This window comes from Poromitra crassiceps (genome assembly GCF_964638095.1).
Source record: "Poromitra crassiceps genome assembly, chromosome: 14".
NCBI classification, from domain to species: Eukaryota; Metazoa; Chordata; class Actinopteri; order Beryciformes; family Melamphaidae; genus Poromitra; species Poromitra crassiceps.
Window position 1 is genome coordinate 29,313,993 of NC_139633.1, and position 19,338 is coordinate 29,333,330.

Below are 19,338 nucleotides of genomic sequence, written 5' to 3' on the forward strand. Positions count from 1 at the left end.
GTTTGCCAGCAGTAAGGTGTTGTGATCGGTGTCTTTTCTGTATAGAGTAATCATGGTCAAGTGCTGGATCATTCTGGGTGATTTCTTCAGCTGAATCAGGTTCTGGGCACGCTTCCTGTTTTTACCAACTTTTGCTGAGGCCAGTGTCTTCAGTTCTCCCTGTGGTTGGCTGCTGCAGGGGAAGTCTCACTTCTGAAAATAATTTAGTCAAATGTAGAAGAATGACTGTTGTGATCATAGTTTCTCTGTGATCTCTCTAGCTACAGTCATGGAACTCTGGACAAATTCATATCAGAAATATTCAGATTTTGGTTTGAGAATCACTGGCCTATAGGGGACCTCTCTCTCTCTCTCTCTCTCTCTCTCTCTCTCTCTCTCTCTCTCTCTCTCTCTCTCTCTCTTTCTATCTCTCTCTCTCTAAATAATGACATATAGGCCTACATTAAGTAGGCCTATAAATAACCAAACCTGAACATGTGTCCTTACTTTTGTGGTAATTCAATAGCCGACACAATTTGATTTTGATTTGAGGCAAGTTATAATTCAAAACCAGAGAGATCATCATCCTACAATGTGTTGCATGTAAAACCTGCATCAGTGCAGATGGATTCATCAACAGTGAAGACCCTAACCTGGTCTTTTATATCTGTGCTTCTGTGGTGATATAATGGTGATATGATCATCTAGAGTTTTTTCCAGGGTGTTTTCCTGTGAAATATGTGGTAGTTTATATCAGACGCCTAGCTAAACTGGAGATTTACACATTGCGAGCGGCTCGCTGTGCCCAGTGTGAACAACCTGATCCACTAACATGGGTGCTGGATGCACACGCAAGCGCGCACACACACGCGCATGCACGCGCACGCACGCACGCACACGCACACACACACACACACACACACACACACACACACACACACACACACACACACACACACACACACACACACACACACACACACACACACACACACACACACACACACCCCTTCCCCTGCAGTTATCTACCCGGTATTTGTGAAACAAAATCACTGAAGTGAAATTTCTCTCACAAAACTATATTGTTATGTATCCCTGCAAATTGTATACTCAAATCCTGGAGCTTTCCTAGTGGGTATACATACTGCGAACCTGCGTATCACGTCGTAGACTACGCCCCCATTCACACAGTACGCCGAAGCAACACTCAACCGAAGCTGTTCCTACGCTGAACCCACAAGTTTCATTTTGGCGTCCTTGTTAACAGGTGAAGCCGTTCACACCGCCCGCGCGCTAGCCACGCTGATGCCTTGACGAAGCCACGCTCACGCCACACCGAAGCGATCACTCAGGATTGACGGCGAATTTCCAAGCGTGACGCAGCCATGAAGCCGTGATGCATGAAGTCAATGGGAGTTGTGGGCGGGTTCAAGGCGCGAGAGTAGCTGAGAGGAAGAGAGAAGTCGTCTTGTGTGAACGAGGGCACACAGGACGCCGAAAGTAAGCAGAACTGAAGCTTGAAGCAGCACAAGCTGAACGTACGCCTTGTTGTTCACACAAGACGCCTTCTCTTTTGCTCTCAGCTCCACTCAGCGCCTACTCTCGCGCCTTGAACCCGCCCACAACTCCCATTTGACTTCATGCCTCACGGCTTCACGGCTTCAGCGTCACGCTTGGAAATTCGGCCTCCGGCCTGAGTGATCGATTCGGCGTGGCGTAAGCGTGGCTTCGGCACGGTGTCAGCGTGGCACGCGTGTGGGTGGTGTGAACGGCTCCGCCTGTTAACACATTGAGTGCCAAGGACGTCTCTGGACGTCCTAAAAAAATGTAACGAGGAGTGCCAAGGACGTCTGTGGACGTCCTAAAATCATAATTCATATTATTCCATAATTCTGCTGTTTAAGGTCGTACCTAGCCAGTGAGCATGAATCCCTTCAAGGGATCACACGGCGCCACCTTAAACATCGACACGGGAGCTGCGCCACCCACCTCAGATCCTTTACTTTGTGCAGGAGACAGCAGGGAAAGACGTGATCAAAGTGGAAACCGATGCATGCTTCAGCCAGAGCCGTATAGATTGCTCTGTCTGCAGCGGACAGTGGGCTCGGCTGCATCCGCGCTCACAACTGAGCTCTTCTGCTTCTATCTATCTCCACACGATTCCCTGCCAGAAAGCCAGCATCCGAAGCCGAACGGCCAAGCCTTTTCGTTCAGTCGCGTTTGGCATTTCCTCGTTGCGCGCTGGGATCCGTCCGGGGCAAAAACGGAGTCTGTGAGAAAACAAACTCTGTGCGTGTGGGGAGGAGCCCGCAGCTCAGAGGTGGAGAGGGGGGGGGGGGGGGGGGGGGAGGGGGGGGGCACGCAGGCTGCACAGAAACCACACCACGCCACCACATCAGAAAACACCAGCCAGAGTCAGTGAATGTGCTCGAAATTAGAGTGCAAAAGGTATTCATAAAAGTGACTATATCTTGGAAAGTAAAAAAAAAACGACAGAAAACCCTTGAAAGTGCACTTTTTTCAGAGGCTGTCATTTCATAATGGAACTGTCTAGAAACAAAATTTCTTCCTTGGAAGAAGCAGGAGTGTTCAATGTTTCATTAAAGTCCAGCCCTGTCAATATAGCCCTAATAGAAAAAATTCTATAGCTGTTTTCAACTGAATGGAAGTGAATCTGGCACAGGCTGCAGACAATTTTACTGAAGCGCTGTGGCACTCAATGTGTTAACAAGGATGCCAAAATGAAACTTGTGGGTTCAGCGTAGGTAGAGCTTCGGTTGAGCGTTGCTTCGGCGTCCTGTGTGAACGAGGGCTTAGGGTAAAGCACCTGCTGTTTACTTAGCGTTACACACAGAGACAGTAAAGTGATGTAATTCTCTGTGACACAGGCAATCAGAGGAAAACTTAAATTGGGGACAACCTCCACCAGGGGACAATGACAGTATGTTAACAAAAGACCTTAAACAAATCTCTTACAAATATAGATTTCAGAGCTTTTCTTTTGGTAGAGAACTCAATAGATCTAAAGTAAAGTTGAGTTTCCTTTATCAAGACAGGATTCCTGTGAGTTTGCTGTCTCTGTCAGTGAGGAAATTATGTGTCTGACAGGATATAAGCTCCTCCAAATTTAGGTTTTACAAGAAATCCTACTCTTGATAAAAATAAAAATACATTTTGTATAGCATTACAGAACAAGATGTGCGCGCACGCACACGCCTACACAAACACACACACACACACACACACACACACACACACACACACACACACACACACACACACACACACACACACACACACACACACACACACACACACACACACTTTTCAGCCAATTTCCCCCAAAATATACTGTGTGGATACAACATTTCAAAGGAAACTAGTTGATTGTGGTTTAAGCTCAGTCTGAAGAGGCTGTTGATGAATTTCTGTGAGTTTGCTGTCAGTGTATGACGTGTCTGACAGTGACAGGATAAGCCCCTCCCCCCCCCCCTCTCTCTCTCTCTCACGCTCTCTCTCAGTTCATCATTTCCTTCTTCGGTGTGGCGCAGATTATTTTCTCCAGCTAAAGGTATTGTAACAGAAGGTATTGTAACGGCACTTTACTGACAGATTTACTCTACTGACTCTTTAATTAGACTGTTATTAGCTTTTTTAGACTAAGAAGAGGAACTCAGCTGTTAAGGTTTTGTCTGTGGGAAAACACCAGATTCAAAACAACTCAACGCTCCTTTACATGTTAGTTTTAGTAGTGTTAATGTTCAAATCGTCTAAAAGTAGAAGTAGTTAGTAACAGTGTTGGGGGTAACTCATTACAAAAGTAAATTAATATGTTACTTTATTACAAAAGTAATATATGTAATATATTACTTTTAGCAGTAATATAACTTATTACCAATAGGATTTCAGTAATATTATACCAGTTACTTTGTCAAGTAACAAGTTACAAATTCAACAATCATCAATATTGTGGAAACTATATTTTAATGTTTTATATTTACTTACTGTACTTAACTAGGTTTCACTGACTTCCTGTTTTCAACTAGTTTAGGCCAAAGAAATGAGGAAGCCAGTAAGTTATTATAACCAACACCATGAAGCAATATGTTCAAATACAATAAATGACAAAATAAAGTGCAAAGTAAAACAATGTAATCACAGGACAGTAACATCTCTTGCTATAGTAAAAAAGAAGATTTAGCTTCTTGTCACATGTTGCTCTTCAGTCAGTCAGAAACCTTTTTGATATTGCAGACTGTGACATCAGACAGATTTTAGATGTAGACTCTCATTCTCACTCTATCATTGAATTTTAAAGCAATATAAATTACTCCTCCATGCATTACATTTGTGAGTGCTGCTCTGCTGTTTACTTCACTGTAGATGGTTAATGTTTCCATCTAGTGGACAGCCGGTAGTACTCCACTCCATCACCTGAACTGTGGTTACTCTGCCTCAGACCTGAGCCCTGTACTACGAAACTAGTTTAACAGATCCGCGATAAGTCCCTTTGATCTGGTTTGACTGAACAGGATCAAAGCTATCTAGTTAACTGATACTACGACGCTGGTTTTTTACTAGGTAAGTGGACCTGGGATCTGCCTGTGCACGCGCACGTTTTTCGCTCGTGCACAGGCGCGCGTCCACGCGAAAGAGGTGCGCTAGCCAATCACATTATGAACAGCTGAGTTGATCCACGCCCACACCCATTTCCACACCCATTTCCTCATTCAGCGCAGCCACAGTGTGATCAGAGATTTTTGCGGATATTTAATGTATCCGCGATTTAATGTCAGAATGAAAATCCGCGTTGGATAGTCTGCTGAAGGGCTGTCTAAAGCAGCAGCTTGTATTCACATCAGTCATTTGATTTACTTTGATCAGCGATTTCTGTCTGATACAGCTGCATTGATACAGGCAGCAGCAACAAATGTAAAAGTGTAATCTCAGTCTATATTCCACAATCTGTAAACCTATTTAGACCATAGATTTAGAAACGCATGCTCAATGAATAATGATCTCTATCACTCATGTGTGTGGTTGCACTGATCGAATAATTCATATATAAAATAGCCTAGTATAAAGCCTAATAGCCTACTATAAAAGAGAAAACTGCTGAACTGAATTGAGACGATGCAGCCATAGTTATCATTGATAAAAACTAGCCTATTTTTGCTCATATATTGGCATACAGCCTACAGGACACAGTTCCAGCTGAAAGATGCAAGAATAGCCTGCATATTTAGTATTGGGGCTATCCCATATTTAAACTAATATCTATATTATATGTATAGGCTTTTCTGGCATGTAGGAGAATATCACCCTCACTCCATTTGAGGGTCCGTTCATGATATGCGCCGCGGTGATTAATAGTGATCATATTTCTCCACGCATCGTTGAGCTGTTAAGACATAAAGTGGTAAGTAGGCTTAATTTAATTATGTAGCCTACAGAGCCACAAATGTTTTTCTTGTTATATTCTCAGTTGACTGCAATCTATTTTTCATATGGCGATCTTATATGAACGGTGAGTGACTCCAGAGAGCCGATTATATGGGTCTGTCATGGATTTTGATCTTATCCTCTGAAGCTAACCTGATCGCGACCAGGTTAGCTTTGCAGCGTCAGTTGCCATGGTGATTGAAAGTTAACTTGCTTTGTAGTACGGCTAAACCAGGTTTAAACTCAAACTTACTCGGATAAGGCATTAAACTAGCTTCGTAGTACAGGCTACCGGTTTCTTGATGTCAGAGTAGACTAGACTTGTTTACCCTGAAGTTATGAGGCCACACCCTCATATCAAATGAACACAGAACTAACAGAGGAGAATAAGCTGCGTCTGTCTTCTCTCTCTCTCTCTCTCTCTCTCTCTCTCCTTCTCTCTCTCTCTCTCTCTCTCTCTCTCTCTCTCTCTCTCTCTCTCTCTCTCTCTCTCTCTCTCTCTCTCTCTGAAGGCAGAACATCTCTGACTTGATCTGGATGGTGTGAATTTACCAGGAATACATCTTCCAAGGTAATGGTGACTACATTTGTCTTTGTTTGATTGTTTGTTGTCTGGCAACGTGTGAATGAACTTCTGTCTTTATATACCTGGTCTGTTGGCAACAGTTCTCTCTTGAAAAAGGATGTTTTCTGTATCTCAATAAGATAGAACTTCCTCGTTAAATAGAGGGAAACACAGTGTGAGCAATTACAAATATATATATTCGGGGCAACTTTTGCCCACACGGTTTAAAATGTGGGGGCATTAACAACATTTTCGGGGCACTTTAAAAAATAGTAAATAATTAGTGCATAAAGTTGCTAAAGTGTAGTGTGAACAACAGCGCTGTTTGTGTGAGTTCTTCATCGTTGTCTTCTGGCACCCAGCTTGCAGGTGTTGAGTGTGTAATACAGATGGAAATTAAATGTATTGAATGAAAATACAAAATATCAAAATATTTGGGGCAATTTTTGCCCCTGGATCATGGTTTTTAGGTGAATTGATCTGAGATTTCTTGGGGGCATTTTTTCCCTTGCCCCTGGCTATGTGTTTGCCAGTGTAGGAAACACTGGCAAACACATATTAGATAAATACATAGCTGACATTATGTTATCACTGTATTGTCAACTTCTGCAAGATGAGCTGCTGCTATTTGCAGATGGCATTTATAGTGTCATAATATCCAACATTTGTTCTCTTAGTGGCCAGAACATTGTTTTATTTGTGACTTTTAGTGGAAGCCTGATAAACTCTAGTTATGTTGTAATCTCAGTTCTCTGCATTGGTGAAATATGCAGGACGTGTCAGAACTAGTCTGTAAGCTCAGATACATGTTGTGTTTCTGTTGATACACTGTGAACAAAACACTATACAACACAGCAGAACTACATCACCTCATCTGTCATCAGAGGGTACCTGCTCTGACCTGGTTTCTGGAATAGCATCGGTATCGATATCGCCGTTCAAAGTACAAAAAAACCCACAGCACCAGAAAGCTCTATGTACATGTTGTGACATCGGGTACTCACCACGTGATGAAATAATAATCCATAGTTGCGTGAAACGCCATTTTCGTAGCAAATCTGCACCAAGTTACTTCCTTGTTTTCCTGAAGACAACACTTCCGCTGTACAGCGCATGTGTGCATGCTGCCTCCGGGACGCAGGCACACAACTGCTTAGTCCCAGGAGAGGCCTTTGGAGGGCGGTGTGTGACCAATAGAGGTGACATTCTCCCTGTTACAAGTCACTCTACCATCTTCAATGACTAAAAAGCTGTTATATTAAGGTGGAAAAGTGACTGATTGGGGCTTTAATAGTGAAGTTATGAGGACATGGCCGCACCCTCATATCAAATGTTTACATATGTTTATAGACTTTAATAGTGAAGTTATGAGGACATGGCCGCACCCTCATATCAAATGTTTACAGATGTTTATAGACTTTAATAGTGAAGTTATGAGGACATGGCCGCACCCTCATATCAAATGTTTACATATGTTTATAGACTTTAATAGTGAAGTTATGAGGACATGGCCGCACCCTCATATCAAATGTTTACATATGTTTATAGACTTTAATAGTGAAGTTATGAGGACATGGCCGCACCCTCATATCAAATGTTTACATATGTTTATAGACTTTAATAGTGAAGTTATGAGGACATGGCCGCACCCTCATATCAAATGTTTACAGATGTTTATAGACTTTAATAGTGAAGTTATGAGGACATGGCCGCACCCTCATATCAAATGTTTACATATGTTTATAGACTTTAATAGTGAAGTTATGAGGACATGGCTGCACCCTCATATCAAATGTTTACAGATGTTTATAGACTTTAATAGTGAAGTTATGAGGACATGGCCGCACCCTCATATCAAATGTTTACATATGTTTATAGACTTTAATAGTGAAGTTATGAGGACATGGCCGCACCCTCATATCAAATGTTTACATATGTTTATAGACTTTAATAGTGAAGTTATGAGGACATGGCCGCACCCTCATATCAAATGTTTACAGATGTTTATAGACTTTAATAGTGAAGTTATGAGGACATGGCCGCACCCTCATATCAAATGTTTACATATGTTTATAGACTTTAATAGTGAAGTTATGAGGACATGGCCGCACCCTCATATCAAATGTTTACATATGTTTATAGACTTTAATAGTGAAGTTATGAGGACATGGCCGCACCCTCATATCAAATGTTTACATATGTTTATAGACTTTAATAGTGAAGTTATGAGGACATGGCCGCACCCTCATATCAAATGTTTACATATGTTTATAGACTTTAATAGTGAAGTTATGAGGACATGGCCGCACCCTCATATCAAATGTTTACAGATGTTTATAGACTTTAATAGTGAAGTTATGAGGACATGGCCGCACCCTCATATCAAATGTTTACATATGTTTATAGACTTTAATAGTGAAGTTATGAGGACATGGCCGCACCCTCATATCAAATGTTTACAGATGTTTATAGACTTTAATAGTGAAGTTATGAGGACATGGCTGCACCCTCATATCAAATGTTTACAGATGTTTATAGACTTTAATAGTGAAGTTATGAGGACATGGCCGCACCCTCATATCAAATGTTTACAGATGTTTATAGACTTTAATAGTGAAGTTATGAGGACATGGCCGCACCCTCATATCAAATGTTTACAGATGTTTATAGACTTTAATAGTGAAGTTATGAGGACATGGCTGCACCCTCATATCAAATGTTTACAGATGTTTATAGACTTTAATAGTGAAGTTATGAGGACATGGCCGCACCCTCATATCAAATGTTTACAGATGTTTATAGACTTTAATAGTGAAGTTATGAGGACATGGCTGCACCCTCATATCAAATGTTTACAGATGTTTATAGACTTTAATAGTGAAGTTATGAGGACATGACTGCACCCTCATATCAAATGTTTACAGATGTTTATAGACTTTAATAGTGAAGTTATGAGGACATGACTGCACCCTCATATCAAATGTTTACAGATGTTTATAGACTTTAATAGTGAAGTTATGAGGACATGACTGCACCCTCATATCAAATGTTTACAGATGTTTATAGACTTTAATAGTTAAGTTATGAGGACATGACTGCACCCTCATATCAAATGTTTACAGATGTTTATAGACTTTAATAGTGAAGTTATGAGGACATGACTGCACCCTCATATCAAATGTTTACAGATGTTTATAGACTTTAATAGTGAAGTTATGAGGACATGGCCGCACCCTCATATCAAAAGTTTACAGATGTTTATAGACTTTAATAGTGAAGTTATGAGGACATGGCCGCACCCTCATATCAAATGTTTACAGACACCAAGAACTGACAATGGAGAATAAGGGGCGTCTTCTCTGTGTCAAGTCAAGTCAAGTCAAGTTTATTTGTATAGCCCTAATTCACAAGCATGTCTCAGCCTAACCTAAACCACTCTGACCTACTGCTATCCCTCAGCCATAGGGAGAGCCCCGGCACCCTCCACCCGAGTCCCCACTCCCACTCCCACAAAGATATGATGGTGGAGCCCAGGCAGAGAAATACCCCACAACCCCAGAAAACCTTTCCACCTCTGAACTTATAGCCCCAGGATTGCCTCACCTTAAAGGAGAGGAGGAACCTTGTGAAGGCCGATGCAGCTTAGAGGCCAAACATAAACCCCAACTGGTGACCCTCCTCCAGGACAGGCTGAGATGTAATCAATGCTCGGCTAAACATTTTACTGTTGCAAATATGGAGATGAAATTGCCACAAAATAGTTGAGAAGGTAAAAAAAGATAGTACAGTAGATAACCACAATCATTTTGCACTGTTTTTTTAGAGAAGCATGACATTTCTCACATAGTTATTGAATACAATAATGCTTATTTTCAGATGTGGAGGGAAGGGAAGTCAGATTTGACCTCAAATCCAAGATGGCCGCTGATCCCATGGGTCTTATGTTCAAATGTGCTCATAACAGTTGTGCACTTTTTGAGAAAAGCATGACATTTCTCACATAGTTAGTGAATATCCTACCATAAGGTTTATTTTCAGATGTGGAGGGAAGTCAGATTTGACCTCAAATCCAAGATGGCTGCCAATCCCCCGAGTCTAATACCGCATTCAAGACAACTTGGAACACTGGAAGAATGAGTTCTGACCTGTAAAAAATGATTTGAACGCTTGTCAAGGTTGGAATTACACGTCGGAAATTCGGGTATCATTTCAGAGCTCCGGTTTGTCTGAGTTGACGTCATCAAAGTGTTTGTTGACCTAATTTGAGGTGCAATTATGCAATATGTGTTTATATTGTTTATATTTCACTCTGATTATAGCAATATGTTGAATTCAACAGCTATTTTACCAATGAAATTAGCTAGTTGAAGTTAGCTGTGTATGTTTTTGTAAATGTATCCTGTAATAAAAGCTTGTAGTAATGACTGAGTCCAGCTAATGTTGGTGTGTTTGTGTGAAGGTGATGTTGGCTCCACTATGAGTCAGTGTGAGGAGAGAGAGGAGGGGCTCTCTCTGTCTGAGGAACATGACAGCCGGACCAAAGCTAAGAGGTAAGATGAGATAATTGTTCTCTATCTCACAGCTCAGCAGTGACATCATTACAGCACAGCATTGACATCATTATAGCTCAGCAGTGACATCATTACAGCTCAGCAGTGACATCATTACAGCTCAGCAGTGACATTACAGTTCAGCAGTGACATCATTACAGCTCAGCAGCAGTGACATAATTACAGTTCAGCAGTGACATCATTACAGCTCAGCAGCAGTGACATCATTACAGCACAGCAGTGACATCATTACAGCTCAGCAGCAGTGACATCATTACAGCTCAGCAGTGACATCATTACAGCTCAGCAGTGACATTACAGTTCAGCAGTGACATCATTACAGCTCAGCAGCAGTGACATCATTACAGCTCAGCAGTGACATTACAGCTCAGCAGTGACATCAATACAGTTCAGCAGTGACATCATTACAGCTCAGCAGTGACATCATTACAGCTCAGCAGCAGTGACATCATTACACCTCAGCAGTGACATCATTACAGCTCAGCAGCATTGACATCATTACAGCTCAGCAGTGACATCATTACAGCTCAGCAGTGACATCATTACAGCTCAACAGTGACATTGCAGCTCATCAGTGACATCATTACAGCTCAGCAGTGACATAATTACAGCTCAGCAGTGACATCATTACAGCTCAGCAGTGACATTACAGCTCATCAGTGACATCATTAACCCTCCATTATCTAGACTCAAATCTCTGTCTATTGTGTTGAAGACCAGTCCAGCAGGAGAGAGCAGACTCCCCTGTACCCAGCTGTGTGTCCATGAAGAGTGATTGGTCTATAGATCATTCTCTTGAGTTACTTGAGTTAGTTAGTGCTGGGATTCAAACCGGCAACCTACTGGTCAAAACCCTGCTTCTCTAACATGTTTACTGCCACCACCCTGTTTTATCAATACTTAGCAGGATCCAGCAGGAGAGAGCAGACTTCCCTGTACCCAGCTGTGTGTCCATGAAGAGTGACTGGTCTATGGATTATCCTATGAGTTTCAAAGATGGACAGCAGTCTACTGAGCAAAGGTAAGAACAGAAAACAGATGAGTTTATTAGTTGATTCTAATAGAACAGAGGAAATAAGTCACTCTGTTATTCTTTTATTACAATTAACTATCCAGATTCCAGAAGGGTTTTGTTTAACATATTTTCTTTTGCAGCATTGCTCTGCCTCACATCCATAAGTTACAGATATTCATACCAGAGCTGCTCAGTACAACCACAGCCTTCTGCTGTTGGTCACTGAGCAGCTACCAGAACAGTCTGGGGGTTGAGGTCTAATTGGTGGTAGTTGCACAGGGTGGAGAAAGAGTTACATATTCACCCTGACTTTCAAAGTTGGTAGTGGGATTCAAACCAGCAACCTACTGTTCAAAACCCTGCTTTTCTAACATGTTTACTGCCACCACCCTGTTTTATCAATCCTTAGCAGGATCCAGCAGAAGAGAGCAGACTCCCCTGTACCCAGCTGTGTGTCCATGAAGAGTGACTGGTCTATTGGTCTTCCTATGCATTTCAAAGATGGGCAGCAGTCTACTGAGCAAAGGTAAGACCACACACACACACACACACACACACACACACTTTTTAAACAGAAAAAAAATCATGCTCAATATGCTATTAAGCATGATCTGCAGTTTGGCCAGCCATCATATTCTGGCTGTGAATGTGAATTGAGTTGCTGATTGTAAGCCCCTGATGGTATGGTATAGGCTACTCCAAAAGATTGCCACAGACGAGTGTACACCTTCTATCATCTTTGGTTCATATGCTAATGTGTGAGGAGAGAGAGGAGGGGCTCTCTCTGTCTGAGGAACATGACAGCCGGACCAAAGGTAAGAGGTAAGATGAGATAACTGTCCATGACTGTTCTCTATCTCACAGCTCAGCAGTGACATCATTACAGCTCAGCAGTGACATCATCACAGCTCAGCAGTGACATCATTACAGCTCAGCAGTGACATCATTACAGCTCAGCAGTGACATTACAGCTCAGCAGTGACATCATTACAGCTCAGCAGTGACATCATTAACCCTTCATTATCCAGAGTTAAAGCTCTGTCTCTGTTGTGTTGAAGCCCAGTCCAGCGGGAGAGAGCAGACTCCCCTGTACCCAGCTGTGTGTCCATGAAGAGTGAGTGGTCTATGCATCCTCCTCTTGAGTTCAAAGTTGGACAGCAGCCTACTGAGCAAAGGTAAGAACTGAAAACAGATGCGTTTATTATTTGATTCTACTGAACAGACATAGGCGAAATTTCCACTAGGGTTGCGAGGGACATGTCCGCCCACCTTTTAATACCTAGATTTTTGTCGTCCCCCCATCCTTAGCAGGATCCAGCAGGAGAGAGCAGACTCCGCTGTACCCAGCTGTGTGTCCATGAAGAGTGACTGGTCTATGGCTCTTCCTATGAATTTCAAAGATGGACAGCAGCCTACTGAGCAAAGGTAAGCAGGGGTGCAAACTTGTCACCTTTTGGCGGAAATAGCAGTTTTGAATCCAAAATAGGTCATTTGTGTAATTTGTGTAGATCTGTTGAGTTTTTTTTTTAATTGGGGTGGATGTGTGGGGGGGTGGGGGGGATGTGCCAGGCGCTGTCTGGCGCTGACTTCCGAGCTGTCCAAAACAGATTCACACTGATCACGCTATGACTGAGTGTGTGCCACAGCGTGCTGTCAATCTCTCCCCCCGCATCATGCACACACAGAAAGGCAGGGAAATAGCAAAATAAAATGTTTTCAATGGCTTCTGTGTGCTTTATACTTGTGCAGAATCGTTTTATTTTGAAAATATCCGACTGGACGCCGTATTGTTATTATCGCTAACTAACACAGGAGTGAAGCTGGTCAGTGCGGTCTGCGTCTCTGCTTCGTGAGCTGGATTAGCTCGCTGGCATAACCAGACGGACCAGACTCCAAAACAGATGGAGTTAAAATGTGTCAGACAATGGTTTTGTACAGGGACGTGCAGAGAACATTAGAGGGGCAGGGGCTCAAATTCATAAAAGGGCACTACAGCATTTGGAAATTTGAGGCAATTTGAAGGCCAATTTAGGGGTATAACTCATTTTAAATATTCAGATTTTAACCAGATTTAGAGGAATATCTCATTTTAGGATGAGACTTTGACAAACATACATACCTGATTCACGTTGACTGACTGATATATCTGTCAGACTGTGTGCGCCTGTGCTGCTGCTGTCCGTCTGCATGGTTGCTCTGGCTGAGTGGAGTGCGCACTGCTGGAGTGGGTGGGGACGGGCCACTGCGTTTTTGGGTTGGTGCCTTCAGGGGCGGTTTAGAAAAACACTGCTCCATGCAGAGGCCTATTACAAATGGTGCATTCAAGGCCAAGAGAGCTCGGAAAAGGCATTTCTCTTTGAATGCTGCCTTCAGTGATGGCATGGAAAGGGCAATTTCCATACAAAGCACCATTAGAAATGCATTCATGGTCAGGAAAGGGCACTTTTTATTTTATTTTTTCATGTGTCTGAGCTGTTTGTTTTGTTCATGTGTTGTTGGAATGAAAATGAAAAATGTATTATAAAAAGAAAAGAAAAAAAAAAAGCACTTTTTACAGACTGAAAAAAAGGCAGGGGCTCAAGCCCCCTTTCATGTCTATGTGTGCACGTGCCTGGTTTTGTATGCAGGAGACAAGGCTACAGCTGCAGGGTCAAATGGACAAAAAGACTGCAACACCACAAACACGACCAGAGCTCAGACAACAACGAACCATAAAGCACTATCCAGTGGCAGTATGGCCGCCTGTCACTCAACCGGGCCACGCCCTTAATTATGCATAACTTTTAACCTTTATTAACTCATTGGCTGCCAGCCATTTCTGGAAAACGGACGCTCCCAGTGCCAGCCCTTTTAGAGCGTTTTCAGTGATTTCTCAAGACCCACAGAATATTGTGTGATATTACTATGTAAACACCGAACACGCCCAAAGAACGATGAGACTCTCTTGTATCATCAGCAAAAAAAAGTGTATTTATATCATTTTCCGTTCTTTAGTTATCAGCAGTAGAAGATAGGTTGGTTTCACCAAAAACAGATGTTTCAAACTAGAACCTGAGATAATGAGCCTTTTGTGAAATGAAGCATTTCAAGCACATCACTGACTCTGAAGCTAATATTTTCTGATGTAGTGACACCTCAAATATCTGAAGAGTAATTTCCTTCAATAAAACAGCAAAAACAAAGGAATTTTGATGGCAAAATAATATTTTTTAGCTGCAACCAGCGCTGGCCCCTGCGTCCGCAGACCCTACACCTTCTTGCTGGTCTTGATTTACTGCTGGTGGGCATCAGGTATTCCAGCTTGTGTTTGCCAATCTGTCCATCGAGCCTGCTGTCTGGGTCGGTGTTGTATGGTGCCCTGCATGCCCCACCCCCCTCAACTGCAAACTCCTCCTCCGTGGGAGTGTCTCTGGTGGCTCTCTGCTGCACGTTTGCTCTGAACTTTCTGCTGCACGTTTCAAAGTGCACTGCACCCAGCGTATATTTTCACAGCGCTCCGCCGTTTTTGTGCACCGGCTCCCAGCGCTCCCAGCTGAGAATAATTTAACTTTTCAGAAAGACGCTGGTGTCGGGTGCTCCTTTTCTGGCAACTAATCATATGGAGAAACTATCGCAACAGAGACAGAAAGGCTCAATTGTGGGAGCAGATTGGCTGCTGTTCACAGGCACAGCTAACGTTAGCTCCAGCATGCATCGGTTTCCGTTTCCCCACGGCTTCTTCTCTGTTTTTTCCTCACCTTTCTCTAATCTGGAGAGCACTGTCGCCACCTAATGGGTCCGTAAAATAGCTTATACACCTTCAAAATCCCCCATATTTTTACAGGAGATGCATCAGGCTTTAATCCACGTCCCACCGTCAAAAAACGCAATTGACGTCTTTAGACGTCAATGGCACTCTACGTTACTATTTGAATTGACGTCTTTAGACGTCAATGGCACTCAATGTTATGCAAAAATTTACCCCCCTACAGTTGTTATGAAAAGGTGAAATTAGCTATATAGACCAAAACCGTGTTTCGTTCCAGGCTGTAAAGATGTTTAATTACTGTTGGGGCATTTCAACAGGAAAGACGGGACTTCTGAGTCCTGCCTCAAGTGGCTATTCGAGGAATTACAGCTTAAACAAAAACTTCTGCATCTTCAGAAAGGGGGTGGGCTTGCCCCTTGGTCAAACACCGAGCTAGCCCCCTGGTGGTCACTGATAGTTACCAGATCCGTCTGGGGGTTGAGATCTTTGCTCAAGGTCTAAGTGGTGGTAGTTGCACAAGGTGGAGAAAGAATTATTCACTCTGACTTTGAAAGTTGTTACTGGGATTCAACCTGGCAACCTGCTGGTCAAAACCCTGCTTCTCTAACATGTTTACTGCCACCATCCTGTTTTATCAATCCTTAGCAGGATCCAGCAGGAGAGAGCAGACTCCCCTGTACCCAGCTGTGTGTCCATGAAGAGTGACTGGTCTATGGGTCATCCTCCTGATATCAAAGATGAACAGCAGTCTACTGAGCAAAGGTAAGAACTGAAAACAGATGAGTTTATTATTTGATTCTACTGAACAGAGGAAAGAAGTCATGATACTCTGTTGATTTAGTTTCTTCTCTCAAAACATCACATCCAATAATCATAGCAGCATTTACAGTAGGAATGCACGATATTTAACGGACCGATACATTATCATCCAATATGGCCATTTTGCATGAGCTCATGACATCACAGCTGCACCTAAAAATTGTTACAAAGACGCCATGTTTAAATACACCCGTGACCCGGTCACGTGATAGTCACATGACTCCAGAAAAGATACATAAAAGTTACATAAAAACCACAGATGCACAACAACAGACACACAGTAGACAAATATGTTTACATAACCATCAAGTATATATACAGGGTAAAAATACACATAAATCAGACCCATAAAGTACATAAGGAAAACAAGATCAGCCCAAAAGGCCATCATACCTTGGAAATGGTCTAGAGATGCACCTCTATATTTAAGGATGGATGACCCTAAGAAATATAACAAGGAGTCAAATCCACTAAACTCTCACTACAAGGAGCAATCAAGCAACATTTCATATTGAAGTGAGCAGCACAGGAGCCATGGGAAGGAGCACATTAGTCCTCATAACAGCAGCAGCAGTACAAGAGGATCAGAGTTGAACATGTATAAATCATAACAGCAGCAGCAGTACAACAGGGTCAGAGTTGAACATGTATAAATCATAACAGCAGCAGCAGTAAAACAGGGTCAGAGTTGAACATGTATAAATCATAACAGCAGCAGCAGTACAACAGGGTCAGAGTTGAACATGTATAAATCATAACAGCAGCAGCAGTACAACAGGGTCAGAGTTTAACATGTATAAATCATAACAGCAGCAGCAGTACAACAGGGTCAGAGTTGAACATGTATACATCATAACAGCAGCAGCAGTACAACAGGGTCAGAGTTTAACATGTATAAATCATAACAGCAGCAGCAGTACAACAGGGTCAGAGTTTAACATAAATCAATAGAGCAGTTCAAAACACAATAGGATCGAATACAAATGAGTAGATTAGAGGAAGGGTTTAATGCTGAAATCCTCATTCAGGCCTCTAGGGGTGAGGGTATCCAGTGTGTATATGCAGAATAGTTCTCTCCTCAGGAGTAAAGAGTCAAGGTCATCTCCCATTCCGGAGGCAATGGACATTCTCAATACCAAAGTATCTGAGAGTGGAAACGTTATGACGAGCCTGTCAGGCTTCAAGCAGGAAAAAACCCAAAAGCAGATGGACAACCAGGTAAGTGTCAAAAATCAACAAAGGTTTTATTAACACATTGACTGCCAGCCGTTTTTTTCTTGCTGTAGGTAGCTTCTGCCAAGCCGTTTTTTGAGGATTGTGGCTCATTTTACAAGCGCCGAGGATTATTTTCTGCTTGGAGTTTGTGAACATACAATATCTCAAAAGTACTAATAGAATGTGTACTTTCTCTGTCTAAAAGAGTTAGTTTGTAGAGTTAGTAGTTATGTAAGCATTAGCAGTTGAATACAGCATGGTTTTAGCATCAGAAAAAATATTCAGAGATAAACGGCTTTTTGTGAAATTCGATAGAGCTGTCACTTTAACCATTCATTTTTGGCTCTCTCTCTCTCTCTCTCTCCCTCCCCCTCTCGCTCTCTATCTCTCTCTCTCTCTCTCTCCCTTCCCCTCGCTCTCCCTCCCTCTCTCTCTCTCTCTCTCTCTCTCTCCCTCCCTCTCGCTCTCCCTCCCTCTCTCTCTCTCTCCCTCCCTCTCGGGAGGGAGACGCACTAGGTTTAATCCTAGTGAGAGGGGGAGAGGGAGAGAGAGAGAGAGAGAGAGAGAGGGAGGGAGGGAGAGAGAGAGAGCGAGAGAGAGAGAGAGAGAGAGAGGGAGAGAGCGAGAGGCAGAGTTGCTTCAACTCCTCCCTCTTCTTGGCTGCAGCGGCCGTCACAGTCTCAGTGCTTTTGCTGCTGTCCTGTGCCTGTCGATCTGCACGGCTGCTGTTTGAGGAAGTCGGCATGGACTCGCTCGCTTCTTGGGAGTTTTGGTTGAGAGAAGCTTTTGCGATTCTGGTCATATTTTTGCTGCGTGTTTCAAAGTGTGTTCCACCTGTAATGTATTATGTAAATTTGCAATCCCGCATCGCCAGCAATCAGCGCGAAAACGAGAGCGTTTTCCCCCAACCATTTTCATGAGAATGTAATACTGTAAAATCGCCTCGCCATTTCCTTGAATGGCTTGCTCCCTTTTTCTTTGATTTCGCTCGTCTGGGGGAGCACTGTCAACACTTAGTGGGTCGGTAAAATAGATTATACACATTCAATACCTCCAATAATTGTATAGGAGACGTAAAAGGGATTGATCAACGCCCCACCGTCAAAAAAAAAAAACGATTTTTTTGACGTATCCATACGTCGCTGGCAGTCAACGGTTGGATTCTGCTTGACGTATCAGTACGTCGTTGGCAGTTAACGTGTTAATGGATCAAGGTGGGGCACTCCGTGTGCACAGTGGGGGAAAACAGGCAGGCAGGCAGAGGATCCTGGGAACACATGGGAAAAATGGATCAGGCAGGCAGGCAAAACAGGCAGGCAAAAGGATTCTCAGCAAAGTGCGAATGAGGGTTAGAAGTTTCGTAGCGATGCTCAACTGGCTGGGTACAAACCATGAATGGCAATGTTCCAGCAAGGACTGATAGGCCGAGGCAGTACTTGTAGGCCAGTGCTGATTGGTGGTGATTGAACACTGATGCTGGCCAGGTGTGTGGAGGCTGTGGAGCCTCCCACAGGTGGCGTCACAGGCAGAGTCATAGGTGGAGTTGTGACAGTGACCCTCCGAGGGTCGCCTCCGGGCGACCCACCAGGCTTGTCAGGGTGCGCCCTATGGAAATCCCGGATAAACCTCCGGGTCCAGGATGTGGCGGTGAGGGACCCAACATCTCTCCTCTGGGCCATACCCCTCCCAGTCCATGAGGTATTGAATACCCCGACCACGGCGGCGAGAGTCCATGAGACGATTGACCGTGTAGGCAGGATGGTCATCAATCATCCGAGGTGGCAGGGGTGGAGGAGCTGGAAGAATGAGGGGGCTGGTAGAGACAGGTTTGACACGAGACACATGGAAAGAGGGATGCACCCGGAGTGTACGGGGCAGCTTTAAACGGACCACTGAGGGGTTAATGACTTTGACAATAGGAAACGGGACAATAAATCTGGGTGATAGTTTCTTTCAGTCCGTCTCCAAGGGTAGGTCCTTTGTA

The 19,338-nt window shown here is 43.2% G+C and overlaps 2 protein-coding genes across 2 annotated transcripts in view; both read left to right on the forward strand.

The window, feature by feature from the left end:
- The window catches only part of LOC310789122 (protein NLRC3-like), a gene marked incomplete at both ends in the record, with an annotated part of 126,101 nt that overhangs the window by 86,755 nt on the left and 20,008 nt on the right, over positions 1 to 19,338 (forward strand). The window lies entirely within an intron of this gene.
- On the forward strand, positions 11,487 to 19,238 carry LOC310789517 (uncharacterized protein; the record flags this gene model as incomplete). Its single annotated transcript, XM_083651154.1, has 6 exons — positions 11,487 to 11,578; positions 11,982 to 12,098; positions 12,631 to 12,747; positions 12,881 to 12,997; positions 15,966 to 16,082; positions 18,839 to 19,238. Exons 1-6 carry the CDS (start codon positions 11,511 to 11,513, stop codon positions 19,236 to 19,238), a joined length of 936 nt encoding a protein of 311 aa, XP_083507280.1. The 5' UTR covers positions 11,487 to 11,510.